This window comes from Erpetoichthys calabaricus, chromosome 11 (genome assembly GCF_900747795.2).
Source record: "Erpetoichthys calabaricus chromosome 11, fErpCal1.3, whole genome shotgun sequence".
NCBI lineage: Eukaryota > Metazoa > Chordata > Cladistia > Polypteriformes > Polypteridae > Erpetoichthys > Erpetoichthys calabaricus.
This window is the reverse complement of record NC_041404.2, coordinates 144,172,837-144,194,994: the sequence shown is the minus strand read 5'-3', so window position 1 is coordinate 144,194,994 and position 22,158 is coordinate 144,172,837. Positions and strand designations below refer to the sequence as shown.

Sequence of the window (22,158 nt, the reverse complement as noted above, 5' to 3'; positions counted from 1 at the left end):
AGCCAACTGTATATCTTAACCCAACTTGGATGCTATGAAAATTATATTGTAATAATGTGCCTTTTGGTGTCCTTTTCCCAGAACTCTGGTCAGGTTTATAGTGCCAACCAAAAATCTCATTAATAAAATCCCAGAACTTGGGCACACAACTTCATTTCACCCTAGAAGACCTGATGGCTCATTTGTTCTTTCTGTTATGCACCCAGTAGATTTAGAGTGGTCTTTACCAGAACAAGGATTGACATTTTGATGCCACGTTAGAATATTTACATGATCCTTGATGAATCCGTAGAAGATGGACGTATTATTGGTGTTACGGTTCTTTGATGGCCTTCACAAGTCTCAATGGACATTGTGATGCTCACCCCATAATATTGTTAATTTCTTGATGACAGTTCAGAATATTTGTGGGATTCTTGTTGACTTCTCCAAACCTGTTGATGCCACCTCTGAAACTGGGTGGGATCATTCATGTCACTCCAGAAGGTGTACTGTTTCCTTGATTTTCTCTTGTGTAAACCTTTGCTACGTTTCTGTAATCTCCTCAGAAGACATGTGCTCTTTTTGGTGCCATTTATGGATGGACTTCTTGATGAATCTGCAGAATCTGTGTGATTATTTTTGTACCAGTCTAGATGATATGATTATGCCTTGGTGCTCCCCTATTCACTTTCATAATGTTAAATTGGTCTCTGTCCAGAATATTGTTAGACCACATGGAGCAAATCCAGAGCACTTACGCCTTTCATGGTACCATTTCAGAAAACTTATGGACCACTTGATGAATCCCTACAACCTGGGTGGACATTTTAGTACTTGTTTAGAAGATCTAATTATTCATTGGCACTCCTCTCTTCCTTTCCATAATGTTAAATTGGTGTTGGTCCAGAATACTGTTAGACCATATGGTGCCAATGTAGAATGCTTGTTCCCTTCTTGGTGCCATTTCAGAATATTTATAGGCCTCTTCATGAATCCACCTAATTTGGCAGGAAATTTTGGTACCAGTCCAGATGATCTGTTCTTGGTGCTCCTCTCCTCCCTTCCCATGGGCATCTGCCCAGAATAATGGTAGACCATGTATTATCTACCCAAAACTGAACTGGCTTCTTCATGATCTGTACAAAGTAGATAGGCTTCTTGATGTCCGTCCAGAATATCTGGTGCACCTTCAACTCCAAATGTCCTTTCACATATACTAAAGGGCTTTCAGATACAGAATTTTTTGGAGCCTGTTATTACACTTCAAAATTACGTTTTAGCTGGCTGGTGAGCCCAAATAATATAAGAATATTTCTTGGTGCCCATTCAGATAAAACAATGCCTTCTTTGTGTTCATTACAGAACTTTCTAGAGTGTATCTAGGATATTGCCAGATTCCATGAAGCCATGTTAGGAACCCTGGAACAATTGGAGATGCCACCCAGATTATATTTTGGGTTTGCCATTTATGCCCTAGGGCACTAATCATTGTCTTTAAGCCTAATAGGCGTACCTCCATTTTTTTTTTATTCTTGATCCTGTGTGTTTGTTATCTTCCTTAGCCGTAAAGAGATGTTTTTTGCTCAGACTGGGTACATTTTATTGGTAACATGTTGGCCGAGTCAATATTTACAGAGGAATATTGAAGTAAGACTGTGCGACTGGCTCACACCGAGAGACCTAAGGAAATTCTAAGCAGCTTTGTGTCCTTACAGAGCACAGAACCTCCAAACCCGCCCCCGGCTCCAGCACTGAAGGCACATCCCAGCCCCTTAGTGGACATGTTCAACCACACAGAGCAGCCAAAAGTGAGCTCGACCACTGAGAAGAAGGCCAGTACTGGTAAGTATGTCCAGGGGGTAGATGTTGAAAGGCTAACCTGTCAAAGGTGGTGTTTTCAGTCTTTTGAGCTGTACTGTGTGGTCAGAGCCAGACCTTGTGATACCTGTGAAAGCGGGCATTATTGTTGAAGCCAGTGGCACAGCGACAAACTCCGCAGTTCTGGGCTCGATAAACATCTAAAATATCATTCACTCTCATTTATTGCCAGGTGCAGTACATGAACTGATCTGGTTATTGATGGCAAAGCAAAATTGAGTCAGGCAACAGCAAGAGTGAAAGTGAGCTCTTCATTTTGCACTGTTTGTCTTATAGGTCCCAGAGATGATAGCAGTCTGCCCAGGTCAGTTTCCGTTGCCACCGGGTTGAACATGGTCAAGAGGCCCAGAGTGATCACCATTTTTCCTCACACTGCTGGCAGTAACAACACCCTTCTGAGCTTTCAGGATGGTGAAATCATCATACTCCTTACGCCAGAAGAGAAGGATGGTTGGCTGTACGGCGAGCACGAAAAGACCAAAAGGTAAGTGGGCACAGCTGGGTCTGAGAGGACGTGTGAATGTCCAATAGAACATAGTAGGATTTGATAAAAGGAGGTCAATGACAGCCCTGAGACTGGTAAAACATCAGCAAAATATGCTGAGGTCACCACTAACTGAGTAGATGCACAGGTATCTGAGAACTGTGATGGGTTCAGAAGAAAAATGGTGAATGAGGGCCATGGAGTTTAAACACAAGGAGGCAATGAAGCGAAGTACCATAGAATATGTATCAGCATACTGGGGGGCAGCATCTATAGGGGTACTGATGGTAGGGACCATAGAACATCTACAAGGGTACTGGGGGGCCACTAAAGCTAAGTCCCATGCAGTATCTATAGGGGTACTGCTGGGCACTGATGGTAGGTGCCATAGAACATCTACAAGGGTACTGGGGGCACTGAAGCTAAATCCCTTGGAGCATCTATAGGGGTACTTTTGGGTACTGATGGTAGGGGCCCTAGAACATCTACAGGGTAGTGGTGGGCACTGAAGCAAATATCCGTGTACATATGAAGGGGCACTGAAGGTAAGTCTACTGAAGCATATGTAGTGGTACAAGAGGGCACTAAAAATAAGTGCCATAGATAATCTACATGGGTATTAGGAGATACTGAAGCTAAGACCCATACATCCAATGGAACATATCCAGGTGTTCTTCTGAAACATTGTAGGACATCTTCAAGGGTAATATTGGCCCCTGGGGTTAGCCTAGAATGCACAGGATTCCTTCTTGCATCCTGTGGAAAATCTCTAAGGATGGTTGAAGTGGCCAGGTTAAGTCCTTTGGACACTCCTCAAGGGTAATGGGAAGTACTGTTCTTAAGCGTCTGAGGAAATCTCGAAGGACAATAGGGGTCTCTGCTGATAAACCCAATGTAGCCAGAGGTTGTCATAGCAGGGGTCACCACTACTGCTAATGCTATTGAAAGTCACTTCTAAGTCCCTCTGAGTAACAGAAGTCAAACCTGCAGGGAGGACACTGGTGATTTTGCTAACACCACTCCACTAGACATGGTGGGCATCACTAAGTCTTGTAGGGATAACAGTGGGCACAGCTCCACAAACTGTATCATTAGTGTTTACAGTGCTGTGCAGTGTAGGCTCCATGATGGGCTGGATAGATGAGACCTGCATGTGAAAGAGATGGCAGTGTGCCTCTCTCCGTGAATGGGGGGCACTCTGGAAACAACTTGAGAGGCCACACATGGGCTGAGAGAAATGTAGCAGACAACTTGGTAGCGCCATATGTTTTTTGTGGCTGATGCTAAAGTTTGGCACGCACAGTACTTGTGGTCACGTGGATCTGGTGGTCTCAGAGTCCACACCTCAAGTGTTTTACTTTGTCCTAAAGTTAAACTAAAGGACCAAAGGGCAGAGACAAGAGAAGGAGTCATGTGGCACTCTGACAATCTTTATGGCCCAGCAGTCAGCTGATGAAGGAGCAGGTCCATCTGATGTTTACCAAAAATACTCTGACAAAAATAATTGATTTGTGACTGTGCCGCACCCCTATGAGTCAGCTAGACATGTGGCAGGGAGAAAGTGTACAAGAGTGGAAGAGAATCGGAGAAGCTGGGATTCCTAAAATCCTGAGATTTCAGTTAACAAGTGTAGGTGCCAAAGTGGACAGACTGGTATCCTGACTAGAAGGAAGGATGGTTCCTAATTTGGATGGGAGGCCATAAGGGAAGGATATGGGTGGACAGGCACCTTGGCCAGGGTAGTTGCAGATACCTTTCCTGGCAGGGAACACATACCAGAAGGATAGGGAAAAATTGTCTGTTGGGGCTATGAAGACCCCCAGTATGTCAGATGACAGCATCAATCAGGTAGAGCTCCCATTTGTACACCCACGGGGCACATTGGGAATTGCAGTCCTGATGGACAGCCCTGTTGGTGTATGTGGGTGCCACCAGTAGGAGCTGTGGGGAGAGGACTCACACATTTCAAGGGAGTTCTGCCTGACCTGGAAGTGCTTCCAGGGTGTAATCACGTGAAGTACTCCTGGGTCTAGCATAAAAGAAGCCACCCAACCTCATCCAGGTGAGTTGGCGTCGGGAGGTGGAGGAGAAGGCTTGCATGGAGGAGAGTAGAGGAGATTTAATGTATGAACTCAGCTTGTGAGTAATGTTGTGAAGAAAATTTTAAGTTTGATCCCTTGGCTGTGTACGTACACTGTGGCTGGAGTCTGAGGCCCAGTAGTGCCCCCTGTCTGTCATGCAAGGCCAAGCCATCTCTCCAGGACAGCTGCATAGCTGCCTGCACTGTGAGGTGGTCAACATGCTTGCTGGACCCATGGACCCTTAATCAGCCAGGACGTGTTGAAGCCAACACCTCTGTGGCCTCGCGTTCTCTCAGTGAGAAGACAGTTAGCCAATCCCTGGCAGCTGGTGAGTTGCTTGCCCTCTAGCATTACATTCCTTATGCCTTGGTCACGTCTGTGTTTCTCTCATTCATGCTACTGCCCCTGCTTAATGCCCTTCTGGGGGATTCAGCACACATTCAGGGACCACCACACTGTTGTCCATCCACTTTTGTCTTTGTCTGCCTCTCCTCCTTTTTCCTTGGATCACTCCTTATAAGATTGTCTTAGAGAGGCTCTCAGACCTTATGGCATGACCTTACCACTGTAGCTTCCTCCTCTTTACTATCGTGAATGGGTCTTTCTTTGTGATGCAATGGATATCCTCATTGGTGATACAGTGGAAGTGTGAAAACCCCAAAACAGTTCTGTAGCACCTCATTTCCACTGCTTGGATTTTTGGCTGCAGTTCTGCTTTCAGGGTATAGGATTCACATGCATATAGAAAGACTGAAAGGACCACAGCACACCATCCATCCTTCCATCGATCTATTCATTTTCTGCCACTTATCCAGGTCTGAGTCACAGGGGTAGCAGTCTGAATAGTAAAGTCGTTGGTTGATTCTTGAGCTTCAAGGACATTCATTGGTGGTCATACAACTCCTGGCAATATTCTGTCCATCTCATTGTAGTCTGTCAGGCACTTTCCATCCTTGCTCCAAATGTTGCTAAGAGAGGCAGACAAAGACAAAAGAGGATGGACAACAGTGTGATGGTCCCTGAATGTGTGCTGAATCCCCCAGAAGGGCATTAAGCAGGGGCATTAGCATGAATGAGAGAAACACAGATGTGACCAAGGCATAAGGAATGTAATGCTAGAGGGCAAGCCTCGATGGCCTGGTGTAGCAAGATCTCAACAATCTGGAATGCCATTTGGGTGGTAACCACAGAAATGAACACATTTGTGTCTTTCAGGAGAGGCTGGTTTCCGTCCTCCTACTGCAGACCCTTCACTGAGCAAGCCGAGGACAACAGGTACGGCATCCCAATGTCTCCAACTGCTTTGGAGAGGTCTCTGGGTAAGGACTCTTTGCTTTGACTGAATTTTCCCTGTCTGTTTCAGAAGCTCTGCACCCGTGCGCAGCGTCAGCACGGCCAACCTGGTCAATCAGCAGAGTAACAGTATGATTCTGCCACCTCCAGACTACGAAGAATCATCTCCTCCAGTCCGAAGCACTGAGGTCAGCGCTGTGCCGCCCCCGCCAGCATACTCGGTAAGAGTCCCCGGGGCCGGCCCCGCTATTCAGCTCAGATGACAGATGTTTGCTTTCCTGCTATTCACTTGCTCGGCGGTGACATTATTTTTATGCTTTGGCTGGACGAGGGCACCTTGTAATAACTGAAGCTTTACATCTCCTCGTTTCGGCTCACGTCAGGCAGAACTAACACTGGCGAGTCAGTGAAAGCAAAGGCGTCCGTGACGCCTCTTAACTGAGACTTTTGTTAATAGCTGGATACTTAATGAAATATTCATGAAGTGACAAACGCAGAGAAAAGACGCTTGGGTGGAGAACGGGCGGGGGTTCTTTTGAGAAGCCTGAGAGTTGGAACTCTGAGAGACTGAGCTTGCCCAATTCCAGAAATCCAATTCTATGTGCTCTCCATGTTTGGAATTTGGCCACATTGTAAAATCCTGCTGTTAGAGTTAAGAGATCCCATCAGATTTTAGTATCCGGCACCTTTGCCATCTGAAAAAAAAAAAAAAAGAGTTCACAACTGTACACAGTCGGACTGTGCGGTCTGACCATGTCATATTTTAGTGTCCTGCAGGTTTACCCTTTAGTAAAACAGAAGTGAATAGACTTCAATGCTGTGCACGGCCAGAGTAGTCTGACCCTGTCGGATTTTAGTGTCCTGCAGGTTTAACCACCAGAAATAAAATCAATTGAGGTCTCACAGTTGTGTGCGGCTGTTTGTTCCTGTAATCTGATCTTGTCTGATGTTAGTGTCCTGCAGTTTTCTACTCTTGTAGTCTGACCCTGTCCACTTCTAGTGTCTTGCAGCGTGATGCTTTCAGATCAGCTTATTCCACAGCTTTACCTTAATGGTCTGTAATTCAGTCACATTTCAGTATCACGTGGCTCTTCCCACCTTGAAGTCAGACCCTGTTAGATTTTAGTGTCCTGTAAATATCCCATCTAGAGATTTTACAATCATATGCAGATCTGTTATGTTTTACTATCTTCTCTTTTCCTGTGACAGTTTAATATGCAGCAGCTTTATATATGACCTGTCTGGTCTGCTGCACTTCCAGTATCCTGTATACATTCTAGAAATTGCCATCTTGTCTTCCAGCTGAACAGTTGTATCTTGATGGAAAGGTGATCTGCATCACCCTGTAACACCCTGCATCCCTACTTAAATGGCTGATCCTGTCATATTTTTGTGTCCTGCGGCTGTACCACCTCAGATTTAGGTTGTGAGTTGTGCTATATCTGTTCACACCCCTGGGGTCTCACCCTGACATATTTAAACATTCTTCAACTAGCCCTTTAGAAGTTGGATCCTGTGTGGTCTTGAGGTTGTATACAGTTTTATGTTTGTTGTGTCTGACCCTGTTCCATGTTACTATGTTGTGGCCTTACACTCTTGCACTCTGACCCTATCCAGTTTTAGTGTCCTGCTGCACAATATCTTCTAATCTTCCCATTCCAAAGATTTATCTTAACAGTCTTTTAATTCATTCACATTGTAGTATAGTTGCTCTTCATTTCTTGGAGTCTGACCCTGTTAGATTGTAGAATCCTACAGGTTTACCATCTTGAAATCAAATCCTGTGAGACTAAGTATTTTAGGCAGATTTGTCTCTCTAGATCCTGTTCCATGTTACTATTCTGATTTTAGTATCCTGCAACTTTACCTTCTAATAAAACAGGCGTGTGAAGAGTTCACAACTGTACACAGACACAGTAGTCTGATCAAGTCATACTTTAGTGTCCTGCAAGTTTAACAGCCAGAAATAAAATTGTTTCAGTTCTCACAGCTGTATGCAGCTGTTTGTTCCCATTGTCTAAGCCTGTCCAGTTTTTGTGTCCTGCAGCATGACAAAGTAGAAATCAATCCCTGGCTGACCTCCATGTTTAGCAGCTTTACCTTAATGGGCTTTAATTCTGTCACATTGTAGGATCTTGCCGCTCCTTCCTTCTTGAAGTCTAACCCTGTTAGATTTTAGTATCCTACAACTTTACCATCCTGTGAGATTTAAGTATTATATGCAGATTTGTCTCTCTAGATCCTGTTCCATTTTACTATTCCGCCTGATCCTGTGACAGTTTAGTATACCGCATACAACCACAGGATTACACAAGATCTTACTATCCATCCATTATCCAACCCGCTATATCCTAACTACAGGGTCACGGCGGTCTGCTGGAGCCAATCCCAGCCAACACAGGGCGCAAGGCAGGAAACAAACCCCGGGCAGGGCGCCAACCCACCCCAGCAAGATCTTACCAATAATATTAAAATATGACAGGATGAGAAGAGATAAAGGTGCATACGATCAATAAATCTCAACACAATGTGATTTTGAGATGTTACGGCTGTAGGATACTAAAATAAGACAGGATCAGACTCCATGGAAGGCAGCGTTGCAAAGTATTACAGTTTGACCAGATCACTGGCCAGCAAGATAAAGTTGTAGAACAGGGAAGAGATCAGACATTTGTGACTGCAAAAATGTCATGTTGCAGGAAACTAGAATTGGACAGGATCAGCCAGCAAAAGTGTAAAGGCCTAACAAGGTAAAACTCAACAGGATCATCCATCAGAAATGTAAAACTACATACCATCACAAGATCAGACAAGATCTATCTTCAAGATTAAAATATAACAGGATGAGACTCCAGAGTGTGTAGCAACCGCAAAATACGGGATGCGATTCCTACACTTCACAAACCGACAGGGGGGTGGACGATGTTTGAAGGTACAATAGCATAACCATATTAGATCCTCGTCCCCTCTTGCCACTATGCCCTTCTAAATAATTTGCAGAAAATAAAGCGCAACAGGAAATGGGACAGAAAAAATATATTAACAGTTGTTGTTTACATTAACTTGCCCGGTGCCTGAGTGCTCATTAGTGAACCCCTTCCCCAGACGCCTTCCCTAGCGCCCAAATCCTAACCCCCGGTTTGACACAGACAGTAAAAAGAAAAAGTAAATAATAAGAACGCAAAAGAAAGATTTAGCTTAGTCCACCATATAAGAAAACAAGAAACCCTTTAGTTCAGTTTCTCCTGTAAGGCAGTAGGAAGCACAACAGTCCTTTGGCGAAATGGCTTCTCTGCGGAACTATCACGAAGAATGAAACTCAGGAATCCGACTCACCAGACGGGAGCACCTGGAGAACACCAGTCCCTGGCCTCTTCTCGGGGATTCGTCATTCGATTATTTCTTCGGGGTGGCCACCCGTGAATAGCAGACGTCCCTGGGTGAAGTAAGATCCTGAATAGTTCTTTGAGCGTGGATAGTCAATGCGTTGCCTTCAGCCTTATCCTTCCTTTTTCCTCCCCTCTCCTTGATCCGCCATTCCCCTTAAAAAGAAAAAGTTTCCCACCGAAAATCCTTGCCCCTCTAGGTTGTCATGGGAACCTCACGCCGGCAACAGGCAGCTGGAAAATTTACTCGGGTGGGATCCTTCCAGACCGGGACGTCACCAAAGGTGCCTGAAGGGCTATTAAAACACCCTCCCAGCCAACATTATGAAGTGACGGACAATCCAGAAGGCTAACATGACTGTCCGTTATGTAGCCTTGCTACAAGTGTGAAGGGCTGAATGTGATCACACAATCTGATTTGAAGGTGATATAACTGCAGGACCTTAAAATATGATAAGATCAGACTCCTTTAAGGAGGACTTGCATAATATTACAATGTGGCTGAATTAAAGAGCATTAACATAAAGCAGCAGAACAGCGGAGACCAGATAGAGTCGGATTTCTAAGTTTGTCATGTTTTAGGACAGCACTCCTGGTCCATGTCAGGCCATTAGAGTGACGACAGGATCAGATACCACAAAGATAAAACTGCACAGAACCACAAGATCACTCGAGATCTAACTTCTAGACAGCTCACTTGCAGAATATTAACATTTAACAGGATGACCGTCCAGATTGTAAGAGATGAAGCCACATATGCTCATGACATCTCATACAATCTTATTCTGAGGTGGTGCAGCTCCAGGATGCTAAAATATATATTGCAGTGTGTTATAGTTTGACCAGATCACAGGTAAACACAATAAAGCTGTACAATTAGGAGAAAAGATGGCAATTTCTAGGATGTAAAGGTATGGGGTGCTGGAAATGGAGTGGAGCAGACTGCTCAAGTTTAAAGCCACAGCATACTACACCTTGCCCCCTGATCACAAAAAGTAAAGCTGCGCACCATCGTGAGAACGTGGATAATTTGATTTCTAGATGGTACACTTGCAGGATAGTAAAATGCAACAGGATCGGAAGAGACAAAGCTGCTTACAATCTCACAGGATTAGGTTTCTTGACAGTAAATGTGCGGGATACTAAAATCTGACAGGGTCAGACTTCAAGGTGAAAAGAGATGAAAGACTGAAAGACCATTAAGATAAGTCTGTAGACTCGGAAGATCAGACAGGGTTCTGTTTTCTGAAGTGTCACGATGCGGGACACCAGAACCGTTCAGAATCAGACTGCAAGAGTGGCAAACCACAACACAGGATCAGAAACCAAAAAATAAAATTATATATGCAAGATCACACAAGATCTAATGCTCACCCGGGTAAATTTTAGATTATTAAAATTTAGCAGAATAAAATGTCACCGCGTAATGGAGGTAAAATGCAGAATAATGAGATGTGTCAGGATCAGACTGTTAGCATTCAAAACCACAAGAGGACGCCTGTTGGGGGCAGGTGCCTGGGCGCTGACCTAGTAGGACATCTAAGCCAGTAGGTAAGAAAGCTGCAGGACAATAATGACTGAAAGGATTCCACTCCAGTGTGGTCAAATGCAGAACTGAGGGATACAACAGGATCAGGTTACCATAATTAAAACCACCGCAGGCTAAGATCTTACAAATTCTGATTCCTATTGTTCAGAGCTACCCCTGCACTGACTGACAGACCAGATCTCCCAGTAGGTACAAGAGCTGAAGGTTATTAATGAATGACGGGATCTGACTCCTTTATGGTAGGTAAAGTTGCAGAATACTGGAATTGAACAGGGACAGACTCAAATCTCATGGATCAGGCTTCACATAGATAAAGTTGTGTATAATCATAAGATCAGACACGGCCTAATGCATAGGCAGTTTAGGAGCTAATAAACTGACAGGAATTCCTCCTGATCTCCCTGTTCTACAGATTTATCTTGTGTGCCCGTGACACTGGTCACACGATAACACCCTGCAACCCTACCTTCTTTGGAGTCTGATCCTGTCATATTTTAGCATCCTGCAACTGTACAATTTCAAAATCAGATTGCGTTCGATCTCATGAACATATGCAGTCCACAGTCTCATTCTGTCAAGTTTCAATACCCTTTTTCTGCCTTTGTATTAGTCCATGTCTGATCTTATGATTATACACAACTTTATCTGTGTGAAGCCTGATCCATGAGATTTGAGTCTGTCCCTGTTCAATTCCAGTATTCTGCAACCTACCATAAAGGAGTCAGATCCCATCATTCATTAGTAACTTTTAGCTTTTGTACCTACTAGGAGATCTGGGTCTGTCAGTCAGTGCCGGGGTAGCTCTGACCAATAGGAATCAGAGTTTGTAAAATGTTAGCCTGCAGTGGTTTTAATTATGGTAGGCTGATCCTGTTGTATCCCTCAGTTCTGCATTTGACCGCACAGGAGTGGAATCTTGTGAGTCATTAATGTCCTTCAGTTTACTTACCAACAGGCTTAGATGCCCTAGTAGGTCAGCGCGCAGGCACCTGTACCCAACAGGCATCCTCTTGTGGTTATAAAAGCTAACAGTCTGATCCTGACACATCTCACTATTCTGCACTTTACCTCCTTAAAGGAAGTTTGCACAGCGGAGACTCAGAACTCTGTTGAAGCTCACAACCTACTTTCTGAGCCATGTCCTGAATTATTTATGAACCTCTCCGTTTCTCTTTCACGCGGCCTCGGCAGCAAAACTTCCCTGATACAGAGAATCATTACGCACATCTGAGATGCGGGTGCTAGCAGCTGCTGCTATGGAATTACTCTCTGAGGTGAACGAGACACCGCAGCTGTCCTACCTGTAAATGACACTCTGACCTCTTCAGATGAATAGTGAGGATCTGGTGAGACGCTGACACACAATGCCTGCCGACTACAGCAAGGAATAGAAACTGGAGCGCTGTGAGAAGCGCAGTGCCAGAGTCAAGGTGGCAGGAGGCGCAGTGCAAGAGTCACATCCCAGGGGGAAGCACGCATTCATAGTATAGTTTGATAATGGAAATCCTGCTTCTCTGTATCTTAAGAATGAGGAGAAGCCATCAATAGTATTTTTAAAAAAGAGAGATGGTTCTGAGTACTGCCTGTACCCATCTGTCACTCATGGATTTATGGAGTGTTTGGTAGAGTTGACAGTGTTATCATTGTCCAAGAGCACCAAGCACGGCAGTGCCCACAGCTGGCTGGTTTAGAATAGGAACACTCTGGGCCTCGTGTGACTAGACGGCAGCATAAAGTTTAGCAAACCAGTCAAGCCTTTCTAACGACTGGCCAGCATACTGGGTAAAAAAAAACCTGTGCCATGTGAGGACAGGCAGCGTTAATAACTGGGGGCCTCATGGAGAGTGAGAGCCAGACCACCAGCGACTGGGCATTGCTGGACAACCTCAATAAGGTTTGTGTTCTGTTCATGTGCTGCCCCCCTGCTGGAAGGCTTCCTTTCATATCTATCTATGTATCTATTAAATATTTATCTCTTATATAGTACCTTTCATATCCATCTGTCTAGTGCCTTTAATATCTATCTGTCTACTATATAGGCCTTTCATGTCTATGTATATCTCTGCTTTATAGTGCCTTTCATATCTGTCTGTGGCATAGTACCTGTCATATTTATTTCTCTATTTTGTAGCACTGTTACTATTTATTATATAGTGCCATTCAAATATATTTATATATTATGTATTGCCTTTCATATCTATTACTATATACTGTAGTGCCTTCATATCTACATGTCTGTTATATAGTGCATTTCATATCTATCTGTATATGATATGGTACCATTTGTATGTATTTAGGTCAATTATATAGTGCCTTTCATATTTATCTATCTATCATGTAGTGCCTGTCATATCCATTATACTGTACATTTCATATCTATCTCTTATTTGGCGCTTTTCCTATATCTATCTATTATATAGTGCCTTCCATATCTATCTATCTATTATATAGTACCTTTCCTATCTATCTATCTATCTATCTATCTATCATGTAGTGCCTGTCATATCTATTATACTGTACATTTCATATCTATGTCTTATTTGGTGCTTTTCCTATATCTGTTTATTGTATAGTGCCTTTCATATCTGTCTGTGGTATAGGGCATTTCATATTTATTTATATGATCTCTATTTCATAATGCCTCTCCTATCTATTTTAATAAAGAGCCTTTTATATCTATACATACACCTCTATTTTATAGTGCCTTCCTATCTATTATATAGTGCCTTTCATTTCTATCTGTTATACAGGACATTTCATATCTATGTATATGATCTCTATTTCATATTGCATTTCCTATCTATCTTTTATTTAGTGTCTTTCATATCTATCTGTTATATAGTACCTTTTCTATTTGTTTTTGCTTTATACTTTGAAAACAGCACATCCTCAACGTCTTGTGGCACCAGCTGATTGGCACTGCCATTTGGCTGTTTTTTATTTGGGCACTGCCAGCTATGAGTATCCTTTAAGCTGATGTGCACTTCAGCAGACGTGAGTCGCCCTTTGGCAAAGCTGTTCCTGGTAGCACTATTTTGTGTTCAGGTGCTTCCCCCTGGTGGCTGAGAAGCAGTACTGCCGTAAAAGTCTGTAGTAGTGAATGAAGTTCTGTAGATAGATAGATAGATAGATAGATAGATAGATAGATAGATAGATAGATAGATAGATACTTTATTAATCCCAATGGGAAATTCACATTCTTCAGCAGCAGCATACTGATACAATAAATAATATTAAATTAAAGAATGATAATAATACAGGTGAAAAAAACAGACAATAACTATGTATAATGTTAAATATTAACGTTTACCCCCCCTGGTGGAATTAAAGAGTCGCATAGTTTGGGGGAGGAACGATCTCCTCAATCTGTCTACACGCGAGCCTCTGCCCCTCAGCCCCCGACCTAAATGTTGCTTTTCAGGGAGGAGCTGATAGTGCAGCCAGAGTTTAGTTGCACAATGTTTAACTTAATGTTGATGCTGGGATAGCACCGGGCTCGATGCTGCGAGAAATGAACTCGAGCCGTCGTGGTGTGAGGCCAGAAAAATGCCATCTAAGCGCCAGTGAGCTCAGAGAAAGAAACTCAACGGGCTAAGACGAATGTACTCTGCACTGTTAATCCGTAGGTGGTCCGAGTGACAGCACACAACCGACAGGGGCGGCGTCCAAGCAAATGACTAGAAAAGTAACCCCCCCAATAAGGGTGGGATTGATAGCAAGAGACACAGGGTGAAGGCAGAGAGGTTTAAAAGAAGATGTCTGTCTTTGATTGCAGAGGTGGAACGTGAAGCCCCGAGGTGCGGTTCCCATCAGGCACTGCTACCCCCTTGATGGCACCCTTCACTTTAAATTGGTTTTCTGAGTCTCTCGTTGTGCATTTGTCAATGATGTTGGGGTCTCTCTCAGCAGTTAGTGCCTTGCGTATCTATCTACTACTAGCTGTGTAAGCCTGTGCTACAGAAAGCCTGGGGTCCTAGAAACTATTGAAATCGTCAGAAAAAAATTGAAATGTAGAAATGTCAGCTAATTGAAAGGAACTTCTCTGGGAGTCTCTCTCCTCCGACGTGCTCGCATCGCATGTGTTATTAGCGGCTAAGCGAGTTGTCTGTTTCCTCGGAGGTGGAACCCCTTACCGCGACTCCACCTCTCACTTCCTGGCCGGACAGACACACACACACACACACACTTCCACATGTAGATGTTTATATATAAGATATACAGTAGTGTCTTTCATATCTATCTGTTATGTAGTGATTTTTGTATCTATTTGTGATAAAAGTGCCTTTCATATATATCACTTTTTATAGTGCCTCTCCTATCAGTTATATAGTGCCTTTCATGACTATCTGTCCATTTATGAAACAGTACCTTTCATATACAGTACAATGCAATTTCAGATACAATTTTGTATAGCACTCTTCTCTGACCTATACCTCTATTTTATACTGCCTTTCCTATCTATTATATAGTGCCAATCATAACTATTCATTTATCATACAGTGCCTTTCCCAAGTATCTCTCATATAGTGCCTTTCACATCTATCTATCTATCTATCTCTCTCTCATATACTGTAGATAGATAGATATGAAAGGCACTATATGAGAGATAGATAGATAGATAGATAGATAGATAGATAGATAGATAGATAGATAGATAGATAGATAGATATGAAAGGCACTATCTATCTATCTATCTATCTATCTATCTCTCATATAGTGCCTTTCACATCTATCTATTTATCTCTCATATAGTGCCTTTCACATCTATCTATCTATCTCTCATATAGTGCCTTTCATATCTATCTATCTATCTCTCATATAGTGCCTTTCATATCTATCTATTTATCTCTCATATAGTGCCTTTCACATCTATCTATCTATCTTTCTATCTCTCATATAGTGCCTTTCACATCTATCTATCTATCTCTCATATAGTGCCTTTCACATCTATCTATCTATTTATGTATCTATCTATTTATCTCTCATATAGTGCCTTTCACATCTATCTATCTATTTATGTATCTATCTATCTATTTATCTCTCATATAGTGCCTTTCATATCTATCTATCTATCTCTCTCTCTCATATAGTGCCTTTCACATCTATCTATCTTTCTATCTGTCATATAGTGCCTTTCACATCTATCTATCTATCTATCTTTCTATCTCTCATATAGTGCCTTTCATATCTATCTATCTCTCTCTCTCATATAGTGCCTTTCACATCTATCTATCTATCTTTCTATCTCTCATATAGTGCCTTTCACATCTACCTCAATCTATGATAGAGTACCTTTCATTCCCAGCAGGCACTGCTGCCCCTTTGATGGCACTCCTCAGTTTAAATTGTTCTCTTTGATTCTCTCATTGCCCATTTGTCAGTGATGTTGAAGATCTAAGGGGGTCTCCCAGCAGATACTGGGAATTCATAGTTACGGACTCCAAGTCCCAAGTGTCGAACCTGTTAACAGTCCCCTCCCCCCCACCCCCCTATTGATGCATCTTCCACTGGTCAGCCACATGTTTGTGGGTCTTTCCCTTGGTCCATGTTAGGACCCCCTTCCTGTTCTTGATGAATGGGGCAACCTCCTCAAGGGTTGGGTTCAGTGGATCCTCCCCAGCATTCCCGCCATTCCTCCCTCCGACCAATGAGAGCTCCACTAGGCTGCCCCCTTATCACTGTAGGTCTCGTTTGTCACAAGGGTCCAGTCTTGCCTTCCCACTCGGTGGCTCCTTCTTAAGCTTGTTCACTGTTGTGCTGCCCCCTGCTGGTTGGTGGTGTTTGATTACAGCAACAGTTGCCACCAAGATTTTTCTTACCCTGTCATGCCGGGGGAATGCAACTCATCTACTCGCATTTAATGTACTTTGAGGTTTGTTGGCACTCGTTGCTCTTAATAATCTTCTTTTTTTCTTTGTTTTTAGGGTGCAGAACAGAATGGCATCGTAAAACCACCTTTTCTTGGGTGAGTACAGCTGTCTGTGCTTTTGTAGAACTGAACATCAACTTGTATTCAGGAGCAGTGTGCCATACTAGCTGTTCTTATCCCAGTGCTGCCTCCCAGTGGTTTGAGTTGAGTAGTGCAATTTTTTGAGGTGCCTATCCCTGTGGTGCCTCCTGCTGTCTGGAGTTGATCGGTTCAGTTTTGAGGTTCCTGCCTCAGTTGTGGCATCTAGTGGTCAGAGCTGAGTACTGCACTTTTAGGATGTTTTAGGAGTTGAGTCTTGCCATTTTTGGGGATCTTGTCCCAGTACTGCCTCCCATTGGTCTGAACTGAGTAATGCTGTTTTTGAGGTTCTTATCCCAGTGGTGGCCCCTAGTGGCTGGATCTGAGTATTGCGCTTTTGGGGTTTTAATTCTAGTGTTGCCTCGTATTGGTTAGAATTGAATGGTACAGATTTTGAATTCATATCCAAGTGGTGCCTCCTACTGGCTAGAATTTGTATCTGAATGCTGGAGTTTCAGGAGTTGCATTAGTGCAAGTCTGGGGTTTCAGTTCTCAGCATGGCCTTCCGCTGGCCAACATGGCTCGAGTTTTGTATCTCAGCAGTACCTCCTACTGGTTAGAGCTCAGCAGTGGGATCTAGTGGCTTTGAGGGGCGATGTCAATTTCTTTGCTCCCCTCTGTGCCAGCTGTTGGTGGGATTGAAGATGTACACATTCAGGTTCCTACTGGCTGATACTGGGAAGTGTCCTCTAACAGACATCAGACCTGATGGTGGGGATTTAAATCTAAAAGAAACTGAAGTGTCATCTAGCAGGTGCAAAGTCTCATGTGGCAGTCAGTAGCCCACTGGTGCCACATACTGTCTGGTGTTAAGTTGGTGCCCTCTGAGAACCACTGGATGGGGTGTTGAGTTTAAATCAAATTCATGCCTTCTATCAGCCTGGGCAGGAGTGCAGTTTTATCTTGGCAGTGCCACCTAATGGCTGAGGTGGAGGATTGCAGTTTTAATGTTTCTGTCTCAGTGCTGCCCTCATGGACTGAAGCAGAGAAGTGCAGTAATGATATTTGTAGCTCAGTGCTGCCCCCACTGGCAGAAGCAAAGGACTGCAGCTGTAATATTTGCAGTTCAGTGTTGCTGAAGCAGAGGACTGCAGTTACGATGTTTGTGTTCCAGCACTGCCACCTACAGGTTTAGGCCAAGAATTGCAGTTTTAATGTTTTCATCACAATGGTACCCCCACTGGTTGAAGCAATGAACTGCATACATAGTTGTGCCCTACAATGGCTGAACCTGAGAGTTGTGGTATTAATGTTTGTATCCCAGTACCACCTTCTTCTGGTTTAAGCCAGTCTCGGTGCCACCTGCTGGTTGAAGCAGGGAACTGTAGTTTTACTGTTCATATCCCAGTGGCACCTCTGCTTCCTGAACGTGAGTAGCATATTCTAATGGTCACAAGAGTTTACACATCAGAGTTCCAGTGGTTATGGAGCACAATGTCTTGGTCTCCCGGGTAGAAGTGTGGACTAATAGTTGGCGTGGGGTTGGGGTTGGTATGCTGTCACTCAGAGAAATGAGATTTTCTGAAAGCTGTCTGAGAGATCACTGAGTAGGTCTACAAAGTGGCAGCAGTGACAGATTTGTGAGGAAATCAATAAACAGGGCAAGCATGCGGATTTGGGTGGGCACTGCCCAGGTATGCAAGGGTTACCATAGTCCATGTTGGCAGAGCCAATGTTAACTTTTTTTTTTCCCCCCCTCTTCTTCTTCTTCACAGTGGCGGCAATCCCTTTGCCACCGTCAAGCTGCGCCCCACTGTGACAAATGACCGGTCAGCCCCCATTCTCTGAAAACTGTGCCACCTGGAGATCTGCAGGACTGCATAAAACTGTCTCGTCGTACTTGTGTGAGGAATAAAACAAATCCAAAGAGTTCTACCTTTTTTTAAAAAAAATGTATATATATATATTTTCAAAATTGAAAAAAATGCCTATATGTATAAATATATATAAATGAAAAGATAAAAATAAACAAACAAAGTGAGGTTTTCGCAGGTGCTGGTTTGAGTGGAATGGTCAGCCACGAGTGAGTCTCCACAGCCTGGCCAGCCTTACTAGACTAGCACTTTGATTTCTTATCGCCCCACCTCTACGGACCCCCGAGGCTCCTGGAAAGCAGAATGAGGCCGTGGTCACGTGGTCATCCTCGACTGTTCTCTTGAAGAGGGTCCGGCTTCTGGGATGCTGGCAGGGCTTCTGTTTTCCCCCATTTTTTTTTTTTAATACACAAATACTTGATTGCTCTGCAGCCGGCCAAAGGCTCTTTGGAGGGATGAAGCCACGTGGACCTTTGATGTTGCAGATTAGGAGCAGCGTGCAATAATTCCTGTCTCTCATTACATGCCCTGTATTTGAGCACAATAAAGCCTTTACTGATTTTAACAGCAGAGGGCGCTGTTGTTCTTTTTTTTTTTTTTTTAATAGCGGGGGGTCGCCATGGTAACAAGCCGAGCACGCTTCCCTTTTCCCGGCCGCAGATTCCACTTCTTCATATTAAAGTCGCGCGTCTCTCTGAGCAACAGGAACCCCCCCACCCCATCCCCCCCATTTAATGTCTAGAGTGGCTGCACACTACTGTAAGCTGTCTCCGAAATAAGTTTGTGTTTTACATTGGTGTCCATAGATGCGCCTGGAGAAGCTGATCAGCTGTAAAGATGAAAAGCTTCTACTCCGCTGTACCACCGTGCCAGCGCGCTCAGACCCCCTTCACTTTTTGGGATGCGTCAGCCTTGTGCTAAAATAATTTCAATTAAGTTATTCTCCTCTTCAAACAACATTCAACACCCCAGAATGACTACGCGAAAACTTGAGTTTAGAAAGTTTTTCAAATTCGTTAAAAGCTAAGAAACACGCAGATCCCCCGGTCCTCACAATAAAGGGCGGTTCATACTAAGCAAGATGAACTTTTCCATTTTGGCCACAGATATTTTGGTTACCGTCAGACGGTGGGCTCATTACCAATGTAACCTTCGCAAGTCGTGCTCTTCAGCCAACACTATGCAAGGATGGAAAGGCAATGTTAGCACATGAGGAGAGTTTGTGAGAATTTGACGATCTGTCGGCGTACATTTCTCTGTCGTTGTTGCTGTTCTCGCCTTGTGTTATCATGGAGAACGCCGTGACACATCGTTATTTATCATATATGTTATACTTTTTAGAGAGAAACAGTATTTCGATTCTTGCACATATAGTGAATTGACAATAAAAGGCGATTTGATTTTATTAGCCAGCGGCTCCGTTCTCAGGCTCACCTCTCGCCTGTTTGGCACTGAAGTGCCTCCTGTGTTCAGCTTGACCCTCAGCAGATGTCGCCACTCAAGTTCAGTGTGTATCACTGTATTTTGTGACCATAAGGATTGCTTTAGTGTGAAGACATGAGCACAGGTCACTTTGTGCAGACACTTGTCTGATCTTGCCGAGAAGGGGCGTGTCTAAACTTGGGCGGGGTTATACATTGAACTCCGCCTCTGATTCACAGCTGAGCTCCACTCTAGCCAAGTAAGACATGACCTGCACGCAGATGATGACAATGGCACGTTTGTGTCACTCGGTTTACTCAACGGTCATCATTATTTGAGTCAGATATCCTCCCACAGCCCTAACCTTAACCAAAGTGTAACTGGGAATATCACACTTACAGTCGAGGGAGTCTGACAACTGGCAAAACGAGCGGGTGGAATGGGGCATGGCGGCTGGGTTAAACTTTAACTCAGCCCATGTTGAGCCACGCCCATTCCAGGCACTGCAGCGAGGGGTACTCAGTCTTTGGTGCTCGTGTATTCGGTTTCCTATACTTGACTCTCAGAAGATGGCGCTGCTGTTCTTGCTATGAGCGGCCTCAGCAAATGTCACTGGTGTTCTTTTCATTTCTACCATGTCACTGTCTCAAGCAGTTTGCCATAAGATACATTTCCTCTACCAAAAGCTTTTGCTTCACCAGTGCAGATCATGGAATAGGCTTTTGATTAAGACCAAGCTCAAGTTTCTCGCCCCACGAGACTGATGGACACAACCCTTAGCAGTTTCTATATCTATACTAGCTCTTGGAATCTTAAATAATCGGCACAGACTTCAGCGTTAAGGTTTGCAGGGCATCATCTATTGAAATATATGTTATAATGCATATAGTGATAAAATGTATTGCATGCCATTCCAACAGGTGGCACATCACAAGCATTTATAGTAATGCATTTTATTTCTTCAAATATTTGTGATGTGCCTTGTGTTGGAATGACAAATGCAATACATCGTTATTTCTACAAATGTTTGTGATGTGCCATCTGTTGGAATGACGAATGCAACGCATCGTTATTCCTACAAATGCTTGTGATGCACCATCTGTTGGAATGATAAATGCAATACATCATTTCTACAAATGTTTGTGATGCGCCATCTGTTAGAATGACAAATGCAATGCATCGTTATTCCTACAAATGTTTATGATGTGCCATCTGTTGGAATGACAAATGCAATACATCGTTATTCCTACAAATGTTTGTGATGCGCCATCTGTTGGAATGACAAATGCAATATATCGTTATTCCTACAAATGTTTGTGATGTGCCATCTGTTGGAATGACAAAAGCAACGCATTGTTATTCCTAATGCGCCATCTGTTGGAATGACAAATGCAATACATCGTTATTCCTACAAATGTTTGTGATGTGCCATCTGTTGGAATGACAAATGCAATACATCGTTATTCCTACAAATGTTTATGATGTGCCATCTGTTGGAATGACAAATGCAATACATCGTTATTCCTACAAATGTTTGTGATGCGCCATCTGTTGGAATGACAAATGCAATATATCGTTATTCCTACAAATGTTTGTGATGTGCCATCTGTTGGAATGACAAAAGCAACGCATTGTTATTCCTAATGCGCCATCTGTTGGAATGACAAATGCAATACATCATTATTCCTACAAATGTTTGTGATGTGCCATCTGTTGGAATGACAAAAGCAACGCATTGTTATTCCTAATGCGCCATCTGTTGTAATGACAAATGCAATGATTTCATTGCTAAAAATGTTTATGATGCGCCACCGTTTAGAATGACAGCGATATAGCAACTGGATGGACACACAGGCATTTAACTTTTTATTAAGGTGGATCAGAAAGCTAAGTAATCAACGTGGACCTCAGTGTTACAGTTTGCATCGCACCATTTATTATAATGTATTTTGTAATGTATGTAGTAATAAAACTACATTTTTCATTCCAACAGATGGCACATCAAAAACATTTATAGTAATAAAATGCATTACTACATACTGTATATTTGATGCATCCTCTGTTGGAATCAGAAATGTACTGCATATGCCTCTACTATATGCCATTGGGTATGGGTTTCATAAAAGTAGCATTAATGTTTGTGATGTGCCATCTGTTGGAATGACAGAGACATACCAACCAGATGGATACACAGATACTTGTCCTTTTATTAAGGTGAATATACATAAAAAACAGACCTATCCCATCGACACACGTACTCGG

The 22,158-nt window shown here is 43.3% G+C and overlaps 1 protein-coding gene across 1 annotated transcript in view; it reads left to right on the top strand.

The window, feature by feature from the left end:
* The window catches only part of baiap2l1b (BAR/IMD domain containing adaptor protein 2 like 1b), a 91,063-nt gene extending 72,019 nt beyond the window's left edge, over nucleotides 1-19,044 (top strand). Inside the window, exons 9-14 of the mRNA XM_028814225.2 lie at nucleotides 1,698-1,824; nucleotides 2,137-2,344; nucleotides 5,641-5,700; nucleotides 5,789-5,939; nucleotides 16,578-16,618; nucleotides 18,376-19,044. Of these exons, the coding sequence (XP_028670058.1) occupies nucleotides 1,698-1,824; nucleotides 2,137-2,344; nucleotides 5,641-5,700; nucleotides 5,789-5,939; nucleotides 16,578-16,618; nucleotides 18,376-18,448 (660 nt within the window). The 3' untranslated portion in view covers nucleotides 18,449-19,044. The remainder of the gene's footprint in view (nucleotides 1-1,697; nucleotides 1,825-2,136; nucleotides 2,345-5,640; nucleotides 5,701-5,788; nucleotides 5,940-16,577; nucleotides 16,619-18,375) is intronic.
* Nucleotides 19,045-22,158: the final 3,114 nt, after the last annotated feature.